The sequence below is a fragment of the Zonotrichia leucophrys genome, chromosome 26, assembly GCF_028769735.1.
Source record: "Zonotrichia leucophrys gambelii isolate GWCS_2022_RI chromosome 26, RI_Zleu_2.0, whole genome shotgun sequence".
NCBI classification, from domain to species: Eukaryota; Metazoa; Chordata; class Aves; order Passeriformes; family Passerellidae; genus Zonotrichia; species Zonotrichia leucophrys.
The window spans coordinates 5634331-5661928 of record NC_088195.1 but is presented as its reverse complement, the minus strand read 5'-3'; the positions used below and the strand labels follow the sequence as shown (position 1 = coordinate 5661928).

Genomic DNA, 27598 nt, shown 5'->3' with positions numbered 1-27598 from the left:
TCCTGCTGGGGTCTTGTCAGACAGAAAGAAATACCTTGAAATATCCATCCCTGGGGACAGAGTCCTCCTGGTGTTGCAATCTCCATTCTTATCACCTAGCCTGTTACTGCAACAAGCCTTTTATTGCTTGTTGCCCAACACTGGCTTTGTACACAAAATGCTGTGGTTTTCACTTCCTTTAGCACAAATTATTTTATAGCATATATCACACTAAGGGAGATAGGGTTGGGGTCACCTTCCCAGTGAGGCTGGGTGTTGGAAAGGTCCCAGTTCTTGCAAACAAAGTCTCACCCACAGTAGGAGAAGCAGTGCAGGAAAAAATTTGCACAGAGGCAGCAAATCCTCTGGGCAGCAAATCCAGCACCAAAACCTCACCTGTCTCCACTGTGATCCCAAGACAGAGCAGGAGAGAGCTGAGCTTCACCCCAATCCCCCAGCCAAAATCTTCCAGCATCCTTGCCCTTCCCAAGAGAAACCCCTCAGCTAAGAGACTGCAAACTTCACCCCTTCCCTGGCCACTTTGTCCACATCTTTTGTCTCTCTTGAATATCTGTGTCTCAGTTTGAGTTACCCCAGGACAATCTGTGCTCCCATCTCTTAGGCAACAAACAGGAAAAAAAATCCATGAGTGAGAGAAAATAAAAAGGAAAAATTCTAACTTCCAACACTGGGGAAAAGGGGAAGAAGGACTTCAGACAAGGCTTACTTTGAGCTTTTTTATTTAAGATGCAGCCATCTAAACAAACATGCCTTTAATGATTGGTTTATACAGTCACACAAGACATGAGTTTAAGCATCCCTTTATTTCATAAGCACCAAAGAAGTCATTGCTCCCGTAGCAGCAGCAGAAAGCACATGAAGCAGTAAACATGTTTTTTCAGTGTTAGCACCTTTCATTCATGCACTGTTTCTGAATCCAGCTTTCATTTGGAAAAAGGACTTGTAAACTAAACAGCAAAACATTTCCTTTCCCTAACAGCCTTTCCAACCCATCATTTCCTCACAGAGATGCTGCCTGCACTCTAGGCTGTGTTTGATTGACTTCCTCAAAAAATGATAAGAAATGCTGTATTCCCTCAGGCCAGATGCCCAAATGTTTCAGTGCCTATCCCTCATACCAGCCAGGGGCAGATGCTCAGATAAATTTAAGGAGCAATGTCGTGTTTCAGCATAGTTTTCTCTCTCTGTCCCTGGTCTGTCTCAATCAGTGACTGTCTTGGTCATAACACAACATAATTCTGCACATCTTACACAATGTTAATGAAATTTTTGTATTTCCTCACTACAGACACTCCAATAAGAATGGGCAAAAAAATAAAGGGGAAGGAGAGGAGGAAGGGAGGGGTGAAGGAGAACAGAGAAAGAAGCAAAAGGAGAGACGAACTCTAAATGTTGCTAAACCCTGTTAGGGTAACAAAATCTTGAGTCAGGATTATGCAAGTAAATCAAGGCTGAAATTCTGTAGTGGCTTATTGCTATGCCTGTTTTTATTAAGCTGTGAGCTGTAAGCTCTCTGTTTGCATTGCAGCAGTGTGAAAACCTCCGGAGTTAGCACTAGCCAGTACCCACTCAGTAATATACTGCATTTAATTCCCCACACCCATGCATTTCCCTGGCCCTCTCTCCAAATGCTGTCATTCTCCATCTCTGGTGGTCTTGAGGAAACAATCAATATCTGTGCAGTGATTTAGCAGCCCCTGACAAAGGAACTCAGGTCTCTGCCCTGGCAATGGTTTTTCCAGCCATACCTGAAAAAACAAACACATTCTGTAATTTGAGGAGTTAGGTTATGATTGAATTGGTTATGACAACAGAGTTGGGTAATCTTTGAGAGTCTTGGGTGAAGACTCTCAATGATCCCTCTGAAAGTTACAAATAAATGGAAATTATTTGTATAATTAATAAATGGAGCTCAATCTAAGTGAGCTGAGAGAAGGGGAAGAGAACAAAAAGGAGAGCTCTGGGAGAGGAGGGAAATTCAGGGGAGATGCTGCAAGGCAGGATTCCTATCTTCTCCTTTCAGCTTTAGGAGAAGGACTGTGCTAAACTGCCCCAAATCCAGCTTCCCATCCATTGATCCCCCTGCCTCCCTCAGTCAGTAGCAGGACTGGCTTTGATCTGTTTTGCCCCAGTGTCAACTGCAAATATCCTTACCAGGGGCTGAGGCCATGAGCCTCCCGGGCAATCTTCTTGGCACACTGAATGTCATCGTCAATGTTATCATCTTGCAGTTCTGGGGAGAAGGGAGAAAACATCAGTGTGGAGGAAAGCAGGACAGAGGGAGAGCAGGGACAGACTGGCAGATGGAAAGGAGTCCATCAGGAAGGAAGGGTGGGTGGGACACTGAGAAGATGGATGGAGGAAACACAGACAGAAATGCCCACAGCAGCTGTTGGCAGGTGTCATGGACACAGCAGGTGCTTTCATGGAATGAACAAATAAAGGTTCTTTGTTCTGTCCTACCACTTACTTGAGCAACTGATGTGGCAGGCATTCTTGGAGCCAGGGGTCCTGCCATCATTGCACCAGTACTTGCTGTTGATCTGGAAGATGCCATAGTCCCTGCTTGGACCATTGTTATTGTATGCTTTTGTGTTATAATCACTCTCATATTTCACCAGGCACATCCCTGCAGGAGGAAGAGAGATCCCAGAGGAGAACATTAAGGAATGCTGAGGGTAAATAAGAGGAAACATATGAAAGTATCCAGGATGAATGAAGTGCTGGAGGAGTAATTAAAGTGGTGATATCATAACTTTGAGAATTGGATGGGTAAATTCTTGGAAGGACAAAGCTCTAGATGGATATTTGCTGTGTGAACTATAGAAGGGAGCAAGGAAGGGGAGGAGGAAAATATGAAGTCAAAGAAATGGAGGGACAGAATAGTGCTGGAAGATCAAAAAGAAGTTGAGAGAGACAAAGGTGGTACAGGCAGAGAGGTGCTGTGGCAGCTCATTATACTCACAGTCAGCAACAGTTGTGCCCTCAAAGCCCTGAAAGCCATTCCGACGTAGGATCTTCACCATCTCACATCTGGGAATTATTTTTCCCTGGGTGCCTGGCAGAGCCAGGCTAAGGAAAACAAGAAGAAAACCAAGGAAGATCATTGACTTGCTCATCTTGCAGTCCACAGCAAGATGCGCCAAAGCAGCTTGACCTGCCTGGCTGCCAGGACTGCTGGCAATGGCAGCCTTTTATTCGTGCTCCCAGGGGGAGGGATCAGCCGGTTGAGCAAGCATATCTGGGAAGTCTGGGCAGTCTTTACAGTAAGAAGCCAATAAGGAAGTGGGCCAAACTCCAAAACAAAGTCCAAAACAACTCCAAAATTCCTGGAAGGTGCCGGTACCTATTTCACTGATCCTTCAAGGCCGGGGCATATGTTTTCCCCAGACACTCCAGAAATCCTCAGTTGAATATTATTCCAAATGTCATGGCTGTAGTTCCCTTGTGTGAGTGTCATGGTTTAACCCCAGCAGTCTGATAAGTTACTCAATCTCTCCCACCCTGGTGGGATGGGAAAAGTAAAAGTTAGAAAACTTTTGGGTTGGGATACAGGCAGATTAATGAGGAAAGAAAAAGCCACACATGCAAGAAAAAGCAAAATAAAGAGGGAAACACTCCTTCCCATCAGCAGGAAGATGTTCAGCCACCTCCAGGAAACCAGGCTCCACCACATTAGCTGTGGTTCAGGAAGACAAACCCCATCACTCCAAATGTCCCCCTCCTTCCTTCTTCTTCCCCCAGGTTTATACTTCAAGCAGGACACTACTCATTGTCTGGGGTATGCCATGGTCAGTGGGCGTCAGCTGTCTTGGCTGCATCCCCCGTCATGGTCAAGGAATAATATTCCCCAATTTAGCACTCTCATTAAAAAGTCTACAAGCTGCTCCTCTCACATTCTCCAATCCCAAACTGAGATAAAAAGAATTTACTGGGAATGGCAATGAGTTAAGAATCAACCATGAAAAATGTCCTTGAATAGAACCTCCTGCAAAGGAGGTGAAGAGGGAGTAGCCAGCTGTATATTCTTAATTCATCTTCCTACTATCCCTTGTAAAATATTTCTGAACAATGAACTACATACAACAGAAAGAAACCTGATTTATTATCAGGTTTTTGTTTGCATGGACTGTATATTACAAGCCATGGCTGATCACTGGACATTAACTTCATTGGTCACTACCTCAAGACTGTCACTACCTCAAGTGGTCACTACCACTACATTGGCTGCCTTTGACATCAGTTTTCTTTCTCCTACTCTATGCATCAAAAAGCTCAAGAAAATAAGGATAAGAAAAGATCTTGAAAGGTAAAAATAAAAAGAGGCAGTGGTTATTAAAGACATAAAGCTAAGACGATATGGCACAGCTGAGTAGCAGGAGTCTCTCATATTGTTGTGTCTGATGAAGAAATAGCAAAAGATGACTGTGCTGGGTGTGGCTGAGGTAATTTCCCTCCCAGTGGCTGGCATGGGGCTTTATTTTGGATTTGTGCTGAATGCAGGGATGATGATGGAGATGTTTTTGTTATTGCTGAGCAGTGCTCACACAGAGCCAAGGCCTTTTCTGCTTTTCACACTGCCAGGCTGGCAAGGGGGCTGGGGGTGTGTGGGGAGCTGGGACAGGTGACCAAAGTGACCAAAGGCATGTCCAGGCCACTGACACCCTGCTCAGTACATAGAGTGGGGGCAGAAGGAAGGAGGGGAGGGATGTTTGCAGTGATGCTGTTTGCCTTCCCAAGTCACTGCTGTGTGTCCTGGAGCCCTGCTCTCCGTGGGATGGCTGAACACCTGCCTGCCCATGGGAAACAGGGAGTGAATTCCTGGTTTTGCTTTGTTTGCATGTGTAACTTTTGCTTTCCATATTAAACTGTCTTTATCCCAACCCATGAATTTTCCAGCTTTAACCCCTCTGATTCTCTCCCTGATCCTTCTGGCAGGGCAGTGAGGGAGCAGCTGTGTGGGGCTCGACAGCTAAACCACCATTGGATGAGAAACTCAGGATGCAGGAATTATATTCCTCTACATGTTTTCAGGTTCTCAATCCTTGAAAGGGTCCTCTGTGGTTTATTTCCTCCTCTAGCTCCAAAGCAAGCTCTTTATCCTTTCATGCTAACAATGCCACACAGCTTTGAAGAAGGAAGGATTGAGGGTTAACAGAGTATTTTGGGAGGGGATTGTGGGTGAGATGTTGAATATAAGAGCTTCTTTTTTCTTCTCTAGCAGTCACAGAGGACACTGGCAGAAGAAATAATTTCACTGGTTTCTTTATGCATTATTACATCAACAGCCATCACACCTAAGTTGGAGGAAATTGTGCAAAGGCTTCACATTTGCCATGAATTCCAGGGAAGGAATCCATGCCTCTATAACCCTCTAGCTCAGTGAGGAGCTTATGTGGGTCCCTCTTGTTGGAAATAATACCAAGTTTAAAATATTTTGTATAACATTAGTCAGGGGTTTTGTTTGCCTTTGCCCAAATGGAATTAAAGTCTATTTTCAAATGTTTCACCACTCCAGGCCTGATGAGCTTAACATCTCTGCAGGCTAGGGGTAGCACAGAAGATACACAAAAGGTAACAACCATCAAGAATTGTCTTAACAACAAACATCACTCCTGGCATGGTCAGAGACACCTGGTCTGAGAAAAGATAGATAAGAGATAGATAAGAAGGAGGACCTAATTAGCATCAGTCAGAGAGATCTGTAACCAATAAGAAACCAAATACTACAAACTGTGTAACTTGGAACCAATAAACCTTGAACCAATGGGTTTTGACTGTATAAAGTTTGTGAAAAATCTGGTAAAATTCATGTGTCATGGATTTTCTCTGCACAACCCAGGCTGTGTGGATGAAATTATTTCTATTGCACATCCTGGCTAGAGCAACATCCTGGCCAGAAGGAAGTAATGCATTGATTCTCCAACGCTAAAAATGTTGGAGAATTTTGTTTTTCCTGCATTTTCAGTGACAACTGTGGTTTATTCCAGGAAAGTTTTTATTGTTTCTGGGAAAGGGATCTCCTTTACTAAGGCACTTTTAGAATGTGTTTCCTGGAGACAGTTTGTTTAGTGTAAAATTTCAGTGCTTGGCTTTACACTTGAGTAAACGGTTCTTAAATGAGTGACAGGTATTACAAAATTTGTAAATAACTGTGAAATATGTATTTGTTATTTTATTTACCCTTGCATAGTCCAGAATTTGTTTCCAAGACCCACTTTGTATAGAAGGTTGGACTTTTTAAACAAAGTTTTGCACAACTTGAGATTCAACTGTCAGATAAGAATTAAAATGGAAAAAAAAGAGCCTAACATTCACAACAATAGCTTTCCTACATTATTTGAAGGAACAGGGGCAATTCTTTGTGGAAATGTAACACCTGAATAGCTTTTAGTTGCAGCAGGGTTCACTGCTGAGCTGTTCACTGCTCTTTCTGTGCCCCAGTTTGAAGTTGGCTTCCTTACTAGTCAGTGGTGCTTTTTAGGATTGCTTTACTTGTCTGATTCATAAGGGAGGTGACAGTGGCACTTGTTAGAGCTTTTGCTGCCAGGGGATTCCCCAGCAACTTAGACTTGAAGCTCAGCTGAGTAGAGTGAGCTACTTCCATAAATTGGTCATGTGGAAAAATATTTTTTCTCTGAGTTGATTTTTTTTTTTTTGCATGGGAGTACTAAAAATGTAATTACCTCACTTTAAAGTCCTGCCTTTTAAAATTTGAGACTGTGGGTTAACGGGAAGGATGAAGATAATGCCATAAATAAAATTGTTACCAGATGATAAATGGCCTACACCTGGTGAGCTAACACAAAGCTTGTTCCATAATGACTGGCCTATGGAAACTGCACAATGCCCATTGTGTAAGGAGTCTGGAAATTCACCAGCCTCAGTGTCCTGCCAGCTCAGCAAGGTCACCTGGAACATTGGGGTCCACAACCACCACGGACCACCAGAGACACACCCCAGGACTGAAGAAGAAATGGGGAAATATGTTAATGATTTTGGGGAAATAATAAGCATGTATGAAAAAATATATGTATAAAAATCATATGTATAATCATATGTATCATATGTATGTTTAGTCTGGGACAATCAATGAATATGTATAAAAAATCCAGAATATAAACAGAAACTTTCCTGTACTCAGCATGCACATCTTTGGGAGAAGCTATCCCCCCGTGCATCTGGCTGAATAATGAATGCTGCTTTTTTTTGGTAACAAAAAAATTAAATCCCTGTCCTGGATTAACTTAAGTGACAGTAAACCAGCATGAGGTTGTTACAAAGGGGTTTGCAGAGAATTCCTAGCTAAAAGTCATGTGCCATAAGTCTGATGAGGAGCAGCTGAGGGAGCTGGGAAGGGGCTCAGCCTGGAGAAAAGGAGGCCCAGGGGGGACCCTGTGGCTCTGCACAGCTCCTGACAGGAGGGGACAGCTGAGGGGTCAGACTCTGCTCCAGGGACAGGGACAGGAGGAGAGGGAACGGGCTCAGGCTGCGCTAGGGCAGGTTCAGGTTGGACATCAGCAGGAATTTCCCTATGGAAAGGGTGGTCAGGCCTTGGAAGGAGCTGCCCATGGAGGTGGTGGAATCCCCATCCTTTGCTTTCTTATTTACTGTTTACAGCTCTACTCATCAAACAAATGTTGAAGTTCAATTCCCAGGATCGATGGCTTTATTTGTTTTAGTCAATAGTGCGAGGCTCTGGCACAAATTAGTGTGTCATGGGCAAGGAGGAGAGGTTTCCATCCATTCTGCCATTGTCTAAAACCTTGGACCTGTGGCTTCCACTCTGCTTCTGGGATGGGACATACACAGCACTGTGTCAGGGGTTTACAAGAGATGGGTTGGCAACAAATGGTCATAGAATCATAGAATCATGGTACCATGGAACCCCTGACATGGAAGGGACCCCTACACCTCTTCTGTCCAGAAAAGCCTGTAACTGTCCAGAAGAAACAGGTGAGGAACCTTGGGTAAAGAACTTTCTTCTTCTGAGTGAAGAACCTTCTGGGTGAAGAATCAGAACCCAGAACCCAGAATGTGGTCAGGTACTGGTCAGGTTCCCCAGTGAATTGGCTACAGCACCAAGCCAGCTGCCAGACACATGGTGTGGTTGTTGGGGCTGTCCTGTGCAGGACTTAGAGTTGAACTTGATGATCCTTGTGGGTCCCTTTCTATAGAGGGGATTAAATGATTCTATAATTCCTTATATCTTACCTAAAACTCACCTGACACAGTCCCACATGCAGAGTCTAAAATCAACATTGGGATGCCACATAATTCCCCCCATTTCCCTTCTTCCCCCTGCCCTTTCTTCTTCATTTGTCTTTTCTTATTTATCTTGGCCCTGGGTTAAGTCTTTCTGGTTTTCCATCTTTCCGTGAACCTTCACTCGGTAAATGCAGGTATACCACGGGTTTCCCCAGTTGCTCTTCACAAGAAGTTTGACATGTGAAAAAGCTCTGGGGAGCAGCATGTTCTGTGAAGTGGGAAAAAGCGGGTGTTAAAATCAACAATGAAATCAGTGTCACCCTGCCAGACCTGATTCTGCTCAGGAACAAGCTCCCAAAAGAAGCTGGGAGGAGCAATAGAGATCTGAAGCTGCTACTAGGGCTGCTGGGGAGGCTGAGGGCAAGGGAAGGCACTTGGCATCCTCTGCACGCTGGCCCAGCTCCTCCATTCCCTCTGTCCCTTGCTCTGTGCTGACAGAGGGGCTGGGGATGTGCTCCTGTGCATGAGACTGCTGTGTCACCCCACTGTGTGTCACCCCAACTGTGTGTCACCCCAACTGTGTGTCACCCTACTGAGCCCCTGCCATGCCCTCTGCCTGCCTTCCTCCTGGCAGACTGAGAGCAATGGGAGAGAAGGGACATTCTGTGCTGGGGTGACACTGTCCAGCTTGTCAGCAGGGCACACAGTGGAACAACAGTGATGCCTGATGGCTTTTGCCACCATTTGTCCCCATTTCTCCATGCCACAAGGTCTGTTTGTTTGGGTGCTGTGGCTGTATGTGCATCTGGCTTTTTTTTCTGAAGGCAGTGCCTGCAGCCAGGGATCTCCCAGGAGCTGTATTGCCATGGGCCTGACCCTGTCCTTCAGCCACCACTACCACGTGCTGCTCTGCCCTCCAAGCCCCACCAGGTCTCCTTCAGCAGCAACCCAGGACCCTCTGCCCAAGGAGGGAACATTTGCACCTTCCCAGCCATGGATTTGCAAGCAAACCTGTTTTACTCCTGCCCCCCATGCGTGGAGCATACCTTCAGAGGGAAAGTCTGTGTGGGGTTTTTTTCCACATTGAAGGTGAACATCCCCAGGAGAGTTTCCTCTTCTGTGTCCTCTTCTGTATCCACCCCCTTGGGAGCAAAGCACAAGGAGAGTGAGTCAGGCTCATCCCCACAAAGAGGGAATGTACAGACTTGGGTCAGCCTCTCCCAGGCCTCTGGCAGTTGGTTAGGGAAGTTCTCAGGGTAGAGCTCAGTCTCTGCCTTGCATTTTGGTCAAGAACTCATACCTGTTTGGCCAGAAGGAGTCTTACAAAGAATGGACCTCTTGGGTCAGAACTCAGGACATCTCTCTGGCTGTCCTGGATGGCTCGAGCCTCTGCCAGGGGTCTCAGAGACCTCGGCACAGAGCCCACAGACACCTGAGACTTTGATTTTGACCCATGGAGTAAATTACCAACCTTAGATGAAGAATTACAAGTCAAGAGGTTTTAAGTAGAATAATAGTTAGCTTGTCATGGGGTGAAAAATAGTATTTTGAGGTTTTTAGAATGGGGGTTCAGGAGGCAAGATGGAGGAATCTGGGCATGTCCAGCCTTTCTCCTTCTTGGCCTCCATCTTCTGCTGTGATGGTGGCACTTTTGGATTGGTTTAAGGTAGAAACTTGCTGTCTAACACAGGTGATAGGTATTGGGAAGTTATTGTAAATATTGTACATGTAGTTTTTAGTATAAAAGACCACACCGCCTCCAAGGGCCGTCAGTGAGCCTCTGTCTGACCTGCTGAACAGCCCTCAGCAGGCCAGAGAAAGGATGTTATAGGTAAGAAATAATAAACAAGCTTGAGAATGAGAACAGAAGAACTTGACTCCTTCTTCAAACGCCAGGCTGGGAAAAGAGACTTGTACACATCTTGGGGTCACTCTGACCAGCAGAAATCCCAAGACTCTTGAGCCGTTGAAGTGTCACACAGCAGTGCTCAGGGGAGTGCAGGTCACACAGCTCAGAGGATGCACCAAAACAAAACCTCACTCTGAGCTCCCACCAGGGCCAGACCCCCAGCAGAAGGGCCCAGCAGACTTACAAAGACAGCAATGTCTTTGGGGGCACTGACGATGGTCCCACTTGGAGAGGCATCTTTGGAGATGTGCTGCAGTGTGATGGCAGTCAGGTAGACTCGTGCTGGCAGCTTGATGACAACCTGGCCCTGATGGCCTTTGAAAGCCCAGCAGTTTCCTGGGAAAACCTTTGGCTGCAACAGAAAGCAAGAGCAGTGATGAGTGGGCCACCCTGGGTTGAAGCACTGGGCCTGACATGTCTGTGGGCTCTGTTTCAGCTAGGAAATAAGGAGCTGTGAGGAAATGGGCAGAAGCAGAACTTCCCTGCCTGTCAAGGTGGTCTCATCATGGCAGAACAGAGAATATTGGTCATGAAACCGTCCTACTCAGCAGAAACAGCTCTGCCCAGGGACTCTGCAGGGCGTCCCTCCTCCCACCCTGTAAAGCACTTCTTAGGGTTGACAGTGGAGACAGGGTCAGCAGGTAGAAAGTCCTTTCAGCAGCTGTGGCCAAGGAGTGTGGGCAGAATGCAGCAGCAGAGCTCAGTCTGGCTCCACTCCCCTCTGCAGAGGAAGCACTGCTTCTCAGCAAGCCCAACCCTGTGCTCCAGCTTTGGTTTCAGGAATCCAATGTGCTGTGGGCTTCATCAGTACCACTGGGCTGAGGGGAGAGCCCCAGGAATGGTTCCCAAACTCACAGGAGAGAAGAAAAGTGGTGATTTCTGCTAAGATACCTGCAGGATAGTATCAGGAGGGCTGGCAGCCCAGAAGAAGCGTAAAATCCTGCAGGGAAGACTATCTTTGCAGTCATAGGTCTGGGAAGTTCTTTGTGTGTCAATGGTGGCTCCTGTAAGGGAGGGAGAGGAAATGGCTGCAAGCAGCTGCACACTGGCAGGGCTTGGTGCTCAGACAGCATTTCTGGTGCCCCTGGGCAGCTCCATGTCCACCTGTCCTGCCTGCACCACCCTGCCCTGGGGGACAATGACAGCTGCCACAGGGCTGGTGACTGCCTCTCCCACAGGGCTGAGAGTGCAGGGAGGAAGCAAAGCACAAGCCAGCCATTCCTTCTCCAGGTGCAGTGGGGAGGAAGAGAGCCCCTCCATCCACACAGGAACCTTGTCATTTCTGTGCCATCCCCCCAGAACAGCCCCAGACATCCCTCCCTCCCTGTGGAGGCAGTGGCAGGACACAGACAGGCACAGGGCAGGGAGACCGGGCTGCTCATGTCCTTACCAGTGCTCTTGAGGGCCCAGTTTGTCCTGACACAGGGGTCCAAAGCTATCTGGCTCAGCTCCTGGGAAAGCCATGAGCAAACGGGAGAGGACAGTTCAGCAGGCTGCCAGCACCCACAGAGGCAGAGCTCAGTGCCAGCTGAGCATGCCATGCCCACAGAGCTGGCAAACTGTGCTGCTGATGGAGCCACAAGGGCTGAGGAACAGGGTCTGTGGCCACAATGTTCTGACCCCACCAACAATACCAAGGAGAGCTTTCTTGGGGGCTCTGCCCAGACCCGAAATGGCTCTTTCTGTTCTCTTTCCCCAAAATGGCAGCGTCACCTTCAAAGTACTGATCTCCGCCCTCAGCTGAGTGACCTCTTCCAGCAGATTCTGCAACTTTTGGGTTTCAATCAAAGTGTGTGAATTCCTGCAAGAACAGAAAAGCAGATCTTGCCAAAGCAACCCATTTCTTCTGTGAAGCACCTGAGCTCAGTGAACAGACACATGGGCTTTCCCTGCTTTGCTGAGCTTCTTTCCAGCCCAAGCTGAGCAAAAGGCGAAGGCAGGAAAGAAGGACAGGAGCCTTTTGTGTTTGGAAACTGAGCACAGGTAGCACAAGGTCAGCTGACATTCTGCACAGACACAGTTCCAGTTCAGGAAATGTCTCTTACCAGAAAGCTGTTCGTCCTGATGGAAATACACTTTGCATCTTCTGAAAGAGAAAAATCTCAATTAGAACATTTACTGCCAGAGCCACCACAATCTTGATTAGAACATCTACTGCCAGAGCCACCAAAATCTTCATTAGAACATTTACTGCCAAACCACCAAAATCTCAATTAGAACATCTACTGCCAGAGCCACCATGGCTCCCAGGGCAGACTACACAATCTGCTGCTTCTTTGGGTGGTGCTGTGTAGGAGCAGAAGAGCCTCAGATTTATCCAGCCACCATCAGCAACATCCCCTGCAGGAGGTGCCTGTCCCACCACAGTCACTAACCTCCAGAAGTTCCTTTGTCCATGGTGACCATTCTGACAGGGCAGTCCCACAGAAGACACCTGCAATTCACAGCACCAGGCACTGGGGTGGGGTTTGCAGCCAGCCCCAGGGCCCATTGTCTGCTCCCTGCTGCCCTGGGTGTCGGCAGCAGGTGAGCTCAGGGGTGAGGAATGAGCGTGAAGAGAGGATGTGCCTCTGGCTGAGAGGCTTCAGGGACATGGCAGCGTGGTCTGCAGTGCTTGTGGCCCCAATTCCACTCCCTGTTTCCCCTCACTTCAGTCAGCACCAGGACCAGGCTGTAGGGGCTGGGGAAGGACCTGCCCACCCCTCTCCTTGCACTGTAACTCCCTTCTGGGCATCCCCAGTTCAGCTCTGGAAATACCCACGCCCTTCTCTCCCCACCTTGCAGCAAGCTGCTCAGCCCAGCAGCCAGAGCATGGCTGTGAGACTGCCTGGGGTCTTGCTGGTGGTCCCAAAGCCTCTCAAGGGCACCTTTTGGGCCACAGGAGCTTCCACACATGATGGCCCCAAAGGAAAGCTGGGATCCAGGCTGTCACTGTCAGTTGTTTGCCCATGAAAACTCACCAAGAGCCACTGAGACCAACAAGATGAAGACTTTAAAGCTCTTCTTCAGCTGCAGCATCTTTTGCCTGAAAGAGAGGGAGTCCTGGGGCTGTCAATTACCCAGCCTCAGGCAAAACCCTTCACAGCAAGGAAGTGTTACTGTTATATTTTATGAAAAATCCCTTCGCTAGAATTTTTCTCCTGAGAAACTTCAGAAACAAAATATAAACAATAATTACCTGATTGCTTAGAATGTGGTTTGGAAGTTGTTTACCAAAAAGTACATCTTTGATTGGTTCCATGTGAATTGTTTTTGATTAATGACCAATCTCAGTCCAGCTGTGTTGGGACTGGTCAGTCACAAGTTTTTTATTATCTTTCTTTGCTAGCCTTCTGATGTGTCCTTTCTGTTTCTTTAGTGTAGTTTTAAAATAGAATAGAATAGAATAGAATAGAATAGAATAGAATAGAATAGAATAGAATAGAATAGAATAGAATAGAATGTAAATGTAATGTAATGTAATATGTAACGTAATGTAATGTAAGCCTTCTGAGATCTTGGGAGTCAATTCTCATCTCTCACCTCATCCTGGAGACCACCACAAAAATTAATAACCACAAGGAAGCACAGGAGCTTTGCCTGACTTTGGTCCCAGAGCTCTCCCACACCTGCAGTCTCTTGCCAGAGGTGGGAAATGCCTTCCCCTGCAGATGCCTGGCTCTGCCCTGAGTGCTTGGCTCCACAGCAGTTTGTCCTTCTGCAGCCAAAGCTGGAGGTTCAGGTTCTGGTGTGCCAGGACACTGCCAGGGGGCTTTGCTCTGCCTGAGCCTGCCCACAGCACAAGCAGTGCTCAAGCTTCGTCACCCAAGTGAGAGCCCAGGGCTGCAGATTAGGGACACCCCCTGCTCTCCCCTGTGCTTGCACTGCCCTCAGACATTCTCATCCTGCCCCTGCCCACAGCAGGACAGTGTAGTGTGCACTTTGTGAGGATGGCATGGACTCAGAAAATTTCTCCCCAGGAGACAAAGGCACCTGCCAGATAAGCCTGAACAACATCCCTTGGAAAAGAAACCAGAGAAAAGTTATGCCTGTCTCCTGAGCCTCTTCTCTTCTTCCATCCCCACAGAAAGGGGATTTCACACATCACAGGTTGGTCTTCAGCAAACCTGTCAGCTTCCCCATGCTGCTCCAACCCCTGTGACAATCACATCCCTCCTGCTGCTCCAACCTGACACCCTGGGCAGGAGCAGCCACTTCATACCAGCTCATGGTGCAGCTGCTGAGCTCCAGTCAACTCTGCTTTGGAAGACTCCAGTGGTTTTTCTGGTGAGGTTTTCTCCTCCCTGTCCCCCTGGGCTCAGCTGCCTGCCCAGCTGCAGCAGGAGGTGGTGTGTGCCCAGTGTGACAGCCACACAGCCCCTCTGGGTTCTGTCCTGTGCCACAGGGCTGGGCAGGCTCTGACCTCACAGCTGTGCTGCCTCTGCTTTCATAATTGGGGTGCCCAGGGTGGAACTGTGCATCTGCACATCCCCATTGTGGTTTGCAAAAGGCAGTGCTGGGAGCTCTGCCTGAAGGTGAGATGGTTCATCCACCACCCAACTGTCACTGATGTATTTTCTGAAAAATCCCTTTGCCAGGAATTTTCTCCTGAGAAGCTGAGAGCCTCAGGAACAAAATGTAAACAATGATTATCTGCTGCTGTGGAATGCAACAGGTGCATCTGTGATTGGTCTCATGTGGTTGTTTCTAATTAATGGCCAATCACAGTCAGCTGGCTTGGACTCTTGGTCAGTCACAAGCCTTTGTTATTCATTCCATTCTTTCTCCTTTGCTTGCTAGCCTTCTGATGAAATCCTTTCTTCTCTTCTTTTAGCATAGTTTTAACATAATATATATCATAAAATAATAAATTAACCTTCTGAAACACAGAGTCAGATCCTCATCTCTTCCCTCATTCTGAGACCCCTGTGAACATGGGCACACCTGTGTGAGAAAGTGAGAGCACCAGGCTTTGCCAAGCACAACCACAGCAGCTGGAACAGACCCAGCTGGCATTTCTGATGGGCCATCCAACAAAACACCTCATGTGTGCACCACAGTCCCACATAACTGAGAAAAGGACCAAAAAAGCCAGATGGGAACACAAGTCCTGTGCCTAAAGCCACTGAGAGCTGTCACTTCTGCTGAGTAACTCCAGCTGCCCCTTGGAAACCAGTGTGGCAGGACTTCCCTGTGACTCTTCTCACAATAGACCTGATCTGTTCTGTCCATCAGCATTGTTGTCCCATCACATGGATGATGAGATAACCCAGCCTGGCCTGGCTGGTGAGTTCTCTCTCTCTCTGGTACCAGGGATGGAGCTCCCAGTGCACAATTGTAGGAGTGTCAGGGGTAGGATGGTGGGGACGGACAGAGACCAGAGATCTCTGCAGCCAGGGCTGGGAACTTGTGGGTTATTGCAAAGGGCCTGGGTGCAGGGCCCTGCTGGGAGCTGCCAGCCACAGCTGGAGCAGGACTGAGAGAAGAGAGGGGCAGAGAGGGTGAGAGAGTAAAAGAGAGTAAAAGGGTAAGACAGCGAGGTTCCCGTTAGAATACCATAAATCTTCTTCTGTGTTGAATATTCTCATTCTCACTAACCAATCTAGCACAAGATACAAATCCTACAGCATTTCCATACAGCCTATAAGAATCATTACCTCACCACACTGTGTTACATTTTAAACCCTAAAAACTCCTCTTTGGGCCCCTTCTGCCAAGCTGGCAGGGTCTGCTCTGACCCTTGGGCCTGTCTGCAAGCAGAGGGTGTTGTTCCATCAAAAGGGGATCACCTTCAGCTGGCCACACCATTGTTTTCCAGTTGTTCAGTAACTGAGGGATCTCAAAGCTTGCTTTCATTTCAATCTCACTTATAGTTTCCATATTCTCAAAATCTTTTGCCAGACAATAATATTTATAAGGCTTTCCTGTCTCATCTTCCCCAACAGGCAACAAACAACTGGCCTTGAGAACAAGGTGTGGGGATATGAGCTGGAATTTCCGACTGACAGACAATTCACTTTACAAACTATAAAATCCGCACAAGCTTTCATGGAGGCAGAAATCTCCTATACACACCTTGGAAATGTGAAGGATTTCTCCCCAGAGTTTGGATGCAAATTCCACAGATATTTTCCCAGGAATTGAGTTGAAAGGACCTTATGTGTACTCAATCATCAATTCCATGCTAAATTACATTGACTCCTAATCTATACTATTTCTTCACTAGCTGTAATGTAGGTACCTTTCCATCTACTGGAATATAGGTACCTTTTCATCTGCTAGCAGTTGGTTTTGTTTCATCCTGTGTAGTAAGCAGTCTGTTAAAAGTCCTAAGTCTGTTAATCTTGTGTCTATTCACTAAATAATTCATCTTGTAATAGCCCTAATTGGCCATTCTTAATAATTTGCAAATGAGACACATTTGGGATGCAGACTACCTCAAATGGAACTACTGCCAGAAATCTGAGTCAGAGGCAGGACCTGTCTCAGCTCTCATCTCCATTTGTAAACCAGTCATGTGCTGACACTGAATTTTGTCATTAGAAGAAAACTCTCCTGTCTATAAAAAAAAAAACATTGAAAATACAGGAACATAACCAGTGATAGAGAGAGAGATGGCAAGAGGCCCCAAGGCAATTTTATAAATATTATGGTGCCTCTCATGGATACACCTGACCCTCAGCTGTACTTTGGATCAGACCAGCTGTGGAGCAACAGGCCCCACGCCCTGTGTTGGATTTGACAGCTGGAATGCTCCTGGCTCAGGTACAAGGAAGTGAAGCAAAAATATTTTTAAAGGTGGTTTCAAAGCCCCAAAGTGGAAAATAACTAAAGTACAGAAGGAGATAACAGAGCTAAAACAAAGACATCTATCTTCTCTAAACTACTGACTAGCAGCCACCTACTTCACTCCAATGAATATTGCCACCAGGATAAGCCAAATTTGAGCTGTCCCTGAGTGGCAGCTGGGCTGCATAGCAGTGACTCCCCTTGAACTGGAGCACCACTCAAGGTTTCAGATCCTTCACCTGAAATTAAGAGGTCCTTCCATGCCCAGGAGAGATTTCTTAGTTCCAAAAGATCCTCAGTAAGTGACTGATGGAATGCTGAATTAATAAAAATTCCATGTAGCTGTTCAGTACTAACTGTTACAAATTTTGTCTAGATAATTCCATTAAACATGAACAATTGTCATAATCCGAGGCAAAGATTAGACCTAGCTGAATCCAGGCTTTGTGTGGAGGTTAGAAAGCAAGGGGGTCCACTCTGAACCTCATTGGGATGGTCTTCCTCACCCTCTAAACCTTCCTTAGGGAGCTGAGCTCTTGTGCTTCTCTTTCTTTTTCTCCCTCCTCAGCTCTGGCCAGCTGAAAAACATAAACTAGAACCCCAGAAGAGTTTGGATTGGAAGAGACCAGGGAGACTGTTGGATTATGCCTTTTCTGACCCAGAGATGGGGCAACTGAGAGGTGTTTTAAAAGCTTTTATTCCATTTTCAGTCTCATGTGAAGGGTGAGACAATACAGATGTTATAAATCACACTATCACAATTAGAAGCCAACCATTACAATATATTATAAAGCATATATACAATATATTATAAAGCATATAAAGCTGTAAATGCTTTAAAGCAAATTATCTAAAATTATCCCTCATGGGTCCTACTACAATGCACCTTTCATAGTTCTATTTCTCCAAAGTATCCAGTCTCATTTGCAAGGCCGTCCATTGAAAGTAGTTCCATTTCTCTCTCAGCAATGTCTGTGCTATTCCATGTGAGCCTTCTGTCAGGCTTTGAGAATTCTCTACAAATTCATTTCCCACAGGAGATCATCTTGTGGGATGATGCCATGGGCAGGGACACCTTCCACTGTCCCAGAATGTTCCAAACCCCATCCAGCCTGGCCTTGGGCACTGCCAGGGATCCAGGGGCAGCCCCAGCTGCTCTGGGCACCCTGTGCCAGGGCCTGCCCACCCTCACAAGGAAGGATTGTTTCCTAAAATCTAATCGAAACTCACTATATTTCATTATTTGAAAGAGGTATTTAATATCTCATTTATTATTTGGTGTTTCAGAGGATTTTCTTTGGCTGGGCCCACACAGGAGGGAGCAGGAGCAGTGGCCAGGCCCCAAATTCTGCTCCCCCTCACTCAGGTGTGAATCCTTCAGCTGCCCCTTCAGTGTGAGGGTGCTCAGGGCTGGTGCTGAGCCCTGGGACACTCGGGGAGCCAGAGCCAGCCCTGGGCTCAGGGGACACCACATCCCTGGGCACAGCAGCTCCCCTGCCAGGGGAGCCCAGGAGCAGCCCTGGCCTGATGGGCTGAGCTGGGCCCAGCCAGCTCTGAGATATTGCAGATTTTTGTTTATTATAGAATAATTTATATTTATTCTTATTTATAATTTATATTTATTTATAATACTTATGTATTTCTATTTATATAATAGTATATTGCATTTATATTATAATATATCTGTACTTATATTATAATTTGTATTTATTATAGAATGGTTTGGCTTGGAAGGGACCTTCAAGCCCATATCATTCCACCCCACCATAGGGGACACCTTCACTGTCCCAAATAGGTCCCAGCCCTCTCCAGCCTGGCCTTGGACATCTCCAGGGATCCAGGGGCAGCCACAGCTGCTCTGGGCACCTGTGCCAGGGCCTGCCCACCCTCACAGGGAGGGATTTCTTAATAAAATCAATTTAAATCTACCATCTTTCAGCTTAAAACTGTTCCCCCTTGTCCACAGTCCTTGTCCAAAGTCCAGCTCTCCCAGAGGCCTCCTGCTCCTCACAGATTTCTTGGTCATCTCAGCTTTCTCCTTCTCAGATAAGCAGATTATCTTAACAGGATAAACATGGCATTGCTAAGCAAATATTTAAACTGTCATTTTAAAGATAAGATTAAAGAGGGAGGAGGAAAATGACAGCTAAATGGAAAGTAAACTTTAATTTAGGGCTTAAACAGTTTGAGTCCTTGTGCTGTACCTGTAGCAGAGGACTGACAGTTGTACAACTGATCATCATAAATCCAAAAATCTTTCCATTAAGTTTTGAAATGAAGAAATAACTTCATCTGAAAGAAAACAAAATCTATATATGCAAACATAGACATATCTTTATAGGGCCTTCTCAGCACAAAGTTTCTCTTATGGCTGGTATGGAAAATTACACATTTTAAGTGCTATTTTAAAGCATATATGGTATGGAAAATTACACATTTTAAGTGCTATTTTAAAGTAATTTACAGCTGGATCAACAGTAGTGAGAAAACAGTCAAGAATTTGACTTGCAGAATGGGATATGATTCATGACTTTCTCAGCAGCTTTTGCTCTGGTTAAAGTTTCCTCCTGTTTGGGAATGACACCTTGTATTGAGCTGCTCAGGCACCCTGGCTGGGTCAGCCCTGCAGTTCTTCAGACAGAGGAGAGAAAGAACTGAGGAAGAACTGAGGAAAAAGCGGCCAGCAGGTGTGACTTCCAGCTGATTTTCACCTCCGTGCAGAATTAAGCTTCTAAAAAAAAAAAGAAAAACAAAAAACCCAAAAAAAACCCCCAAAACCTAAAAAAAAGCCACCAAAACCTAAATTTAAAATAAAATTAAAATATATTAAAAAACTAAATTTAAAATAAATTTAAAAAAAATAAAATTACATATCTCTAGCAAGATATTTCTTCCACCCTTTGCTTCACCAAAAAGCTCTTTGGCCCCAATGGTTTTCTGGTTTTCTCCTGATGCAGAAACAGGAAATATTGGGAATCTTGCACAATTCCATAGGAAAGCTGCTGCCCCTGAGCCCTGCAGCTGTGAGGGAGATGCTGCAATGCCACATTCACCTGTACCTGCAGCTGTTCCTGCTCATTCCCAACAGATCCCAGCTAAATCACGGCAGGAGAAACATTTTCCAATGAGGTTCTCCTCTATTTTGTAACTATACAGCACAAATACCTAAATAAAGGATATTTCACTGCTCCCTCAGAGCCAGGAGGAATTTCATTGCTGGAATTTTCATACCACCCAACAGGCAAAAATAAACAGCCTTTTATTGCTTTTTATTCTTTCACATTTGTTCCATTAAATCTTTTTTCCACTCCAGCTCAAGATCTCTTTAAGTGGAAGAGTCTTTTCTGCCACACACTTGTCATAAACCAGGAAGAATATGACCTGAGTTTCAAATACATCTGTATTTATTAAATTACACACTTTTAAATGCAAAAATAAAATAAAATAAATGTGTTAGTGAAGAAAATTATTCTCCATTTTGACTGCTAGGTTCTTGAGCTGCCTGTGTTTAATATTATTGTCTCTGTATTTCTAGGTTTGATTGCAACAGCTCTGCTAATTGTGGATATCAGTGAGAGATTATCTGACTTTCACCAGCTCAGGTGCTCCACCTACACTTAGTCACAGTCAAAGTGAAATTAAACCATGCTTCTCTCAATTTAAATAGAAAAAGCTCTGCTGGTACATTTCTCCACAAGAATGGAAGCACCTGCAACTTCAGACGTCCATAAAATAGTTTTGTAAATATCAAATTAATAAACATAGTACAACACCCTATGCAATCAATCAACATTTGTGACCCTGTTCACAGGGGTTTTTGGATGAGGGAAGAGACCAGGATCTGACTCCATGTTTCAGAAGGCTTGATTCATTATTTTATGATATATATTATATTAAAACTATCCTAAAAGAATAGAAGAAAGGATTTCTTCAGAAGACTGGCAAAGAATATAAAAAGAAGGAATTATACCAAGGCTTGTGACTCAGAGAGTCTGAGCCAGCTGACTGTGATTGGCCATTAATTAGAAACAACCAACATGGGCTAATCAAAATCCACCTGTTGCATTCCACAGCAGCAGATAACCATTGTTTACATTTTGTTCCTGAGGCCTCCCAGCTTCTCAGGAGGAAAAATCCTAAGGAAAGGATTTTTCAGAAAATATCATGGCTACAAACATTTTCCTTTTTTACTACCAAATTTATGCCTCGTAAACCTGAACTAATAATCAAATCTGGAGCCCAGGTTGTGCTCCCAGGGAATGGGCACAGCCCCAAGGCTGCCAGAGCTCCAGGAGTGTGTGGAAAATGCTCTCAGGGGTGCCCAGGGTGGGATTTGGGGGTGTCTGTGCAGGGCAGGGCTTGCACTGGGTGATCCCAGCGGGTCCCATCCTGTCAGCACCCAGGACATTCCTCTGGCTGCCCTGGGTGATTCCAGACCCTGGCAGGGGCTCAGAGACCTTGGCACAGAGTCAGAAACACCTGTGCCTTTGATTTTAGCCCATGGAAACAGTTACCAACTTTGTGTAAAGATTTACAAGCCACAAGAGTTTGAGTAGAATGACAGTGAATTTGTCACAGGGTGAAAAACTAGAATTTTGGGGTTTTAGAATGGGGGTTCAAGAGGCAAGATGGAGGAATCTCGGTGTGTCCTCCTCTTCCTCTTCCTCTTCCTCCTCAAAACTCTTATAACGTATTGTAATTAGGAAATAGTTGTCTTCTGATTGTGACAGTGTGAATTATAACATCTGTATTGTCTCACCCTTGTCATGAGACTGAAAATAAAATAAACATTTTTAAAACCCCTCTCAGTTGCCCCATCTCTGGGTCAGAAAAGGGGTTAATCCAACACCTTATGTACCCCAAAAAAGCCTTACATATACATATAATTTCCCAGAACACCTATACATATTGATTACCTAGCCCCACCTAGTATTAAAATATATTTAAATGAGTTCACACTTCCTTTACACTTGCACAGTCCTTCATTCAAATGGGTGGGTGGGTTTTGAAATGGGGAGCTGTCTTATTAAGATGAAGGCAAAGATGTTTTCCTGAATTTGACCTTTTTACTCCTGTTTGTTGTCAGGTTTTGTGACCCCTGGCTGCAGTCCAAGCTCCCCACCTGCCCTTGCCTGGTTTCAGGGCACAGGTACAGCCACGGTTGCTTCATTTCCACAATAGCTCCACATTTTTATTCTGCTTTTTCAAACACAGTAAGACAAGTAAGTGATTTATATCTTAGCCTTAACTACTCCATCTGCCAATAATTAACCATTCCCCATCACTTCTGCTCTTCTTGGTATACTTTTAATCATTATAAATAGTTTCTATCCTTCTAACTAAATCTAGCTAAACTTTTAACTCTTTCAGTTTCTTTAAGGCCTTGATTCAATACCAGAATCACTGAGTTTCAGATACATCTGTATTTATTAAATAAATAAATGTATTTATTAAATAAATAAATGTATTTATCAAAGCATCTCTGCTTTGGGTAATTTTGGGTTCTGGAGAGGGATTTGACAAACCCTTCTCATGCAATGAGAAGCAGATGCCACCTGCAAGGTCATGCAGCAGGAAGATTTTCTTTGGTTTGCAAGTCTGGTGGGGTGATAATGGCATTTCTCCTCTGCAAAGCCAAGAAACAAACATTAACCACACTGAGCAAATTGAGGGAGGACAATCCCTATCGGTTTCAACACTCAAGATAAATGGGGATGAGAAAAAGTAAATTTCAACAGTGGCCAGAAGCAGTTTTATAAAATGCATAGAGTCCTCTGAGCCAAACTTCAGAAAGACTTTCAGTGTTGATATTCATGATTATTAGACCAAAGCCTGAAATTAAGTGATAGATTCTGCTTGCCAAAATGTGAGAATATCACTGAAATGGGATACACAGGAATGAGAAAACACTAGAGAAAATAGAGGAGGTGATATTTTCCTCCAGCCAGCCTAAGGGTGGCTCCAAAGTCACTTAAAAAACCAAAATCTTTATCCTGGAATGTAAAGGCACCAGCGTGGTTCCCACCCAGAGCAGCAGAGGTGGCCCAGCAGGATCAAGTGCTGCCATTGCAGGTCAAGGAAAGGTGCAGGATGTTTATGGGGCTGGTTTGATGGATCCCTTCCATGTGTGACAGCCTGGGAAAGGATGTGCTGGCAGCTGAATTAAACCAGGTGCTGAACATCAGTGTGACCCCTGAGCTGCTTTCATCACTAAATTAAATAAAAAAATACATTGCTTTCTCCATTGTGGAGGGAACAGGAGCTCACAGGTGGATTCCAGCCACACCTCAGGAAGGCAAAATTGACCTGACTTGAAATGTGTGCTTAAATCCTGCCAAGGGGCTGTGACAGGGTGTGTGAACCTGAGATCCAACAAAGGAAAATCTCCAGGAAACACTGCACTCCCTTTCTCACACCACACTCACATCTCACACTGGGGCAGTGGGGATGGGCTTAGCAGCTGCTCTGCAGGGCAAACTACTCAGCTAACAGAAGAAGAAATTGATAAAATACAAGTTTATCCATAGCAAGGAAGAAGGCAAGGCCAAGAGCATGGAAACCAATAAAATAAACCCATAAGGGATATTTGCAGTTAGAGGATACAAGCATTAATAATTTGTTGTAAACTCTTGCCAATGTTGTATTGGTTAGAGCTGTTTGTTAGGAAAATTAAACCACAAACACCAAAAGGGAGTCCTTTGACTTTATTCCAATAAAGGGAGAGGCCATGGGGCATCCCCTGGGGTCTCTCACATTTTTGTAGGATGCAGCCTCCTTTTTATCCCAATTTCTTGGCCACATTTCCCTTCTCTCTTTCCCCATTTCTGAGCTATTTGAGAGGTACAAACTTCCCAAAACACCTGATACTGAAGATTTCCCGAAGATTTCCATCTAATGTACAACCCCCCCTTTTAATTTTTAATTCTTACAAAATTTAGGGGCTCTTCTTCCCCATGATTTCTTTCATCTTTCAATGTCTAATATCGTTTATCAGCAAACCTAAAGTTTATTTGTAAAAGCAAGAACCTTTTTCCATTTATCAATCAGTGGAATCCTTCCCATGGTTTCCTTTATTTCCCAGTGCTGGTTTTATCTCCCAGCTGACCCACAGCTTGCTTGTAAAGACAAATTCAATATTCCTCTCATGTTGAACCATTACAGTGAGAATGCAAAATCCAAAACTACTGAGCTTTTTGTCCTGCTACCTTTAGTGTCTGAGCAGTCAGGGGTGGTGCTCAGTTTTGGATCCTGTCAGACAGAAGGATTATGATGGTAAATATTTTTGTGACATAGGTTTTTGACCGATGGTTTCAAGTTTATAGCCTCACTCAGCAAGAATGAAAATATTTATGGGCGTTTGAAAAATGCATATTATATAATTGGCTTTTTGCAAATATTAAAATAAATATTATATGTGTCATGTTAGAAAGTTATGCTGCATTAATCCTCTTAAGCAGTGTGTTAAATATAGCTCTAGGTTATAACATAATATTAAAATAGAAACTGTGCTATGTAAGATACTTTTCTTAACTAGCTCAAGAAAGGGATGAGATCATCAAGAAATTCTTTGCACAGAGATAACAGCAACAAGATACTGAGATCCCAGAGAGAAAAATCATTGCTTCATTATTGTGAAGAACCAGTCCTTGCAGACTCCATGGAATCTGACCATGATTTACAAGATGAAGGGGGGAAGTTGATAATAACCAGAAAACATCCTTTGTTTGAAAAGAATTTTTGAATCATGTATGAGATAAATGAATATGCAGCAGACTGTTGCTTTTAAGGGTTATCCTTTGTTAGCAAGGTGTGCTTTTCAAGAGGAAAGCATCCCAACATTCCTAATTCTTTGCTTTTATTGTCCTAACTCTGATTGTCCAAATTCTTATTGCTTTAATTTGTATTACTCTTTTTATAACCATTTTATTACTATTTTACTTTTAAAATTTTAAACCAAGCGATTTTTCACAAGCAGAAGTAAGTTTGTGTTGCCATTTGAACGTGGTGCATAGAAAGAATTTGCACTTGGAAGGGGAAGATCAGTGAAATATTTTTGTTCTGGCAGAGCAGATTCAGAGCATCTTGGCCTGCCCTGGGGTGTTTCTGGGCTGGGCTGGGAGCTCAGCTCGGGCGGCAGCGGCACCGTGTGGTTGCTGTGATGAGCTCTGGTGGTGCCCAGGAAAGGGAAGAGCTCTCCTGGCCCTGCCCCATTTCTGTGGGGGAGCAGCTCTGCTGCGGATCCCGGCTCTTGGGCACTGCCAGGGTGTGATGGGGCACTATCTTGGTTTGGAGATCCAAATCTGCTAAGGAAGGCAGGAGCCTCCCCTGAAATGGAGAATGTAAACCCCATCCTTCTGAATTGCTAGAAATTTTAAATTAAGGGCTCTCAGGCAAAAAATATGGGAGCAGGAATGACAGTTCTTTAATAGGGAAGAAAATAAAAAGATAAAATAAAGAATGCAGTACACTAGAACAACACTGCCAGAGTCAGAACCCAGCCTGACACCCTGTGGGTCAGGCTGCTGGCAGCAGTCCCATTGGAATTGTGGCTCAGCCCTCCTGCAGTGTCAGGGCTGGTTCTGCTGGAGCAGGATCCTGGAGAAAGGTGCAGTCTCTGCCTCTGAAGATCCAGGGGAAGAAGAGGCAGCTGCTGTTCCTCTGGGCAATCCAGTGCAGAAGCCGTGCTGGTGTTCCAGAATCTCCAGATTATATCTGGGTAGGAATGCTTGGCTCCTCCCTCTGGGCTCACATCTCCCAATGGGATGCTGTAGCTCTTATCAGCCATGCAGTGACATTCAATAGCTGTTATCAGCAGATGTGTCCTCAGAGGGAGGAGTGGGTGTGGAAAAGGCAAACTGCCCACTGAACAGAAGCCAGCTGCAATTCAACTGCAATCACTTTCACACAGAGCTCAGCCAGCTGTGTCTCACAGAGAAATGTCAGGACAGAGCAACTGCTGGAAACCCCCTGGATGCTGAGAATTTCAGACTTGCTGAGCTGTTAGGAGAGTGGTGCCAGAGAAGCCCAGAGAAGTCTGTCTGTCCTTGGAGATGCAGAGGGGATGTCTGTCTGTGTCCATTCCAGGGATGCAGAGGGGATGTCTGTCTGTGTGTCTATGCCAGGGGACGCAGAGGGGACTGTCTGTCTGTCTGTCTGTCCGTCCATCCCGGGAGATGCAGGGAGGGTCATCTGTCTGTCCGTCCCAGGCGTTGAAAGTAGGGATGTCTTTTTGTCCGTCCGCCCGTGCGCTGGGCGGGCACGGGGCGGGGACCTTTGTCGATTCATCTGTCGCGCTTTCTGTCCGTCCGTCTGTCGTTCCGTCTATCGGCCTTTCTGTCCCTCCGCCTATCGCTGTCCGTCTATCGGGGGCGTGTCCCGCTGTCCCAGCCGAGGCGGCGAGGATTGGCTGGAGGAGCTGTCGCTCAGAGAGCGCCCACGCCTCCTCCCCGAAAGCACAGGCGCGCCAGCTGATTGGCTCGCCCATCTGTCAATCACCGCCAACCTCCTCCTGTGACTGGCTGACAGCGCTTAAACACGCCCCCCCATTTCGATCTCTAATCTACCCAGCGACAGCTCCTGATTGGCGCGGAGCGCCAAGGCGATTTTTTGATTGGTTGAGGCCATAGGGCGCCCGCCTGACCCATTCACAAAGCGCAGGCGGGGCCGGGGGTCCCGGAGGGGACAGCGCTGTGACCTCCGGGGCTGGACAGGGCACAGGGGGGGATGAGGAGCGGCACAGCACTGAGCCCGAGCCAGGCTGAGTCCCCACGCCCGGCCCTGAGGAATTATTTAATTTTTTAATAATTTTTAATTATTTTTAAATTATTTAAATTAATTTAATAATTAGATAATTTAAGTTTTAATTATTTCTATCTTTCTTTCGTTTCTTTTCCTTCCTTCCCTACCTCTGCCAAGGTCAGGATTGAAGCACTAGAGATGGAATCTCATGTTCAGACTAAAACCTTCATCTTGCTTTATCTATATTACTATATTCCAAAATTAAACTGTAAGTTTCCCACCCTGTGCTATCACACACTTCCATCCAAACTCCACACCCAGAATCCCAGTTCTGTCATTCCATTTTGGAAGCTTCTCCATGGCCTCAGGTCAATGCAGTGTTCTCTTGGGGGTCAGTGCCTGTCAGCACAGAAAGTCTGAAATTCTCAGCATCCAGAACTCCCCAACATCTCCCCAAAGGAGAAAAGGCCATGAAAATGTAATTTAGGTCATTTAGTTCCACCTGCAGGGCAGGTGTTGGATCCAACTCCTAAGGGCAGCACCTGATCCGATTTATTCCCTTTAAACAGCTCTGGAAGAGGAGTCAGGAATTCTCCCAGGAGTTCCAGGAAGGAGCTGGGCTATGCTGAAACTGAGGTGATCCAAAAACTGATTTTCCAGATTTGCTTCCCTTCCTGAATCCATCAGGCAATGGCAAGAGAGGGGAAAACCAGCAGGAGAGGGATTCTGGAATCCTTCTGGAAAAGGCAGAGCTGGAGGTGGGGGGAGATTTGATGAAACTCATTTCCTCATTTCCAGCATTCCTATTTCCTAGGGCAACCCCTGGCCCAGCTCTTCCACACCAGCCACTCCTGCTTGGTCAGGGTGATACCATAATTTATCCTGAAATTGTAATTTGAAATTGTAATTTATCCTGGAATTTGATTTCCAGGTCTCTGCCCTGCTCAGAGCCAGCTACTAGGATTGAGGCAGAGC

At 45.6% G+C, this 27598-nt stretch overlaps 2 protein-coding genes across 2 annotated transcripts; both read right to left on the bottom strand.

Moving 5' to 3' along the window:
• Positions 1–692: 692 nt before the first annotated feature.
• LYZ (lysozyme) lies at positions 693–3179 on the bottom strand. The gene is made up of 4 exons (XM_064733032.1): positions 2966–3179; positions 2471–2629; positions 2155–2233; positions 693–1748 (listed from the first exon to the last, which is right to left on the bottom strand). Exons 1-4 carry the CDS (start codon positions 3117–3119, stop codon positions 1688–1690), a joined length of 453 nt encoding a protein of 150 aa, XP_064589102.1. The 5' UTR covers positions 3120–3179; the 3' UTR covers positions 693–1687.
• Positions 3180–7697: 4518 nt separating this feature from the next.
• On the bottom strand, positions 7698–16300 carry LOC135458170 (sperm-associated antigen 4 protein-like). Its single transcript, XM_064733154.1, has 10 exons — positions 16172–16300; positions 13078–13142; positions 12493–12551; positions 12163–12203; positions 11831–11918; positions 11508–11568; positions 11009–11121; positions 10302–10469; positions 9255–9350; positions 7698–8476 (listed from the first exon to the last, which is right to left on the bottom strand). The coding sequence occupies exons 2-10, from the start codon at positions 13133–13135 to the stop codon at positions 8330–8332; spliced, it is 831 nt and encodes a 276-aa protein (XP_064589224.1). The 5' UTR covers positions 13136–13142; positions 16172–16300; the 3' UTR covers positions 7698–8329.
• Between the last annotated feature and the right edge of the window lie 11298 nt (positions 16301–27598).

Bases quoted from the DNA above. Each gene is read 5' to 3' on its own strand.
- LYZ (XM_064733032.1), bottom strand. From the start codon at position 3,119: ATGAGCAAGTCAATGATCTTCCTTGGTTTTCTTCTTGTTTTCCTTAGC. The intron at 2,234-2,470 runs GTAAGTGGTAGG...CCTTCTCCCCAG, and splicing joins CTGCCACATCAGTTGCTCAA to AACTGCAAGATGATAACATT. The intron at 1,749-2,154 runs GTAAGGATATTT...TTGTTTTTTCAG, and splicing joins GCTCATGGCCTCAGCCCCTG to GTATGGCTGGAAAAACCATT.
- LOC135458170 (XM_064733154.1), bottom strand. From the start codon at position 13,135: ATGCTGCAGCTGAAGAAGAGCTTTAAAGTCTTCATCTTGTTGGTCTCA. The intron at 12,552-13,077 runs GTGAGTTTTCAT...TGTGAATTGCAG, and splicing joins GTTGGTCTCAGTGGCTCTTG to GTGTCTTCTGTGGGACTGCC. The intron at 10,470-11,008 runs GTATCTTAGCAG...TTTCTGTTGCAG, and splicing joins CTCCTGATACTATCCTGCAG to CCAAAGGTTTTCCCAGGAAA.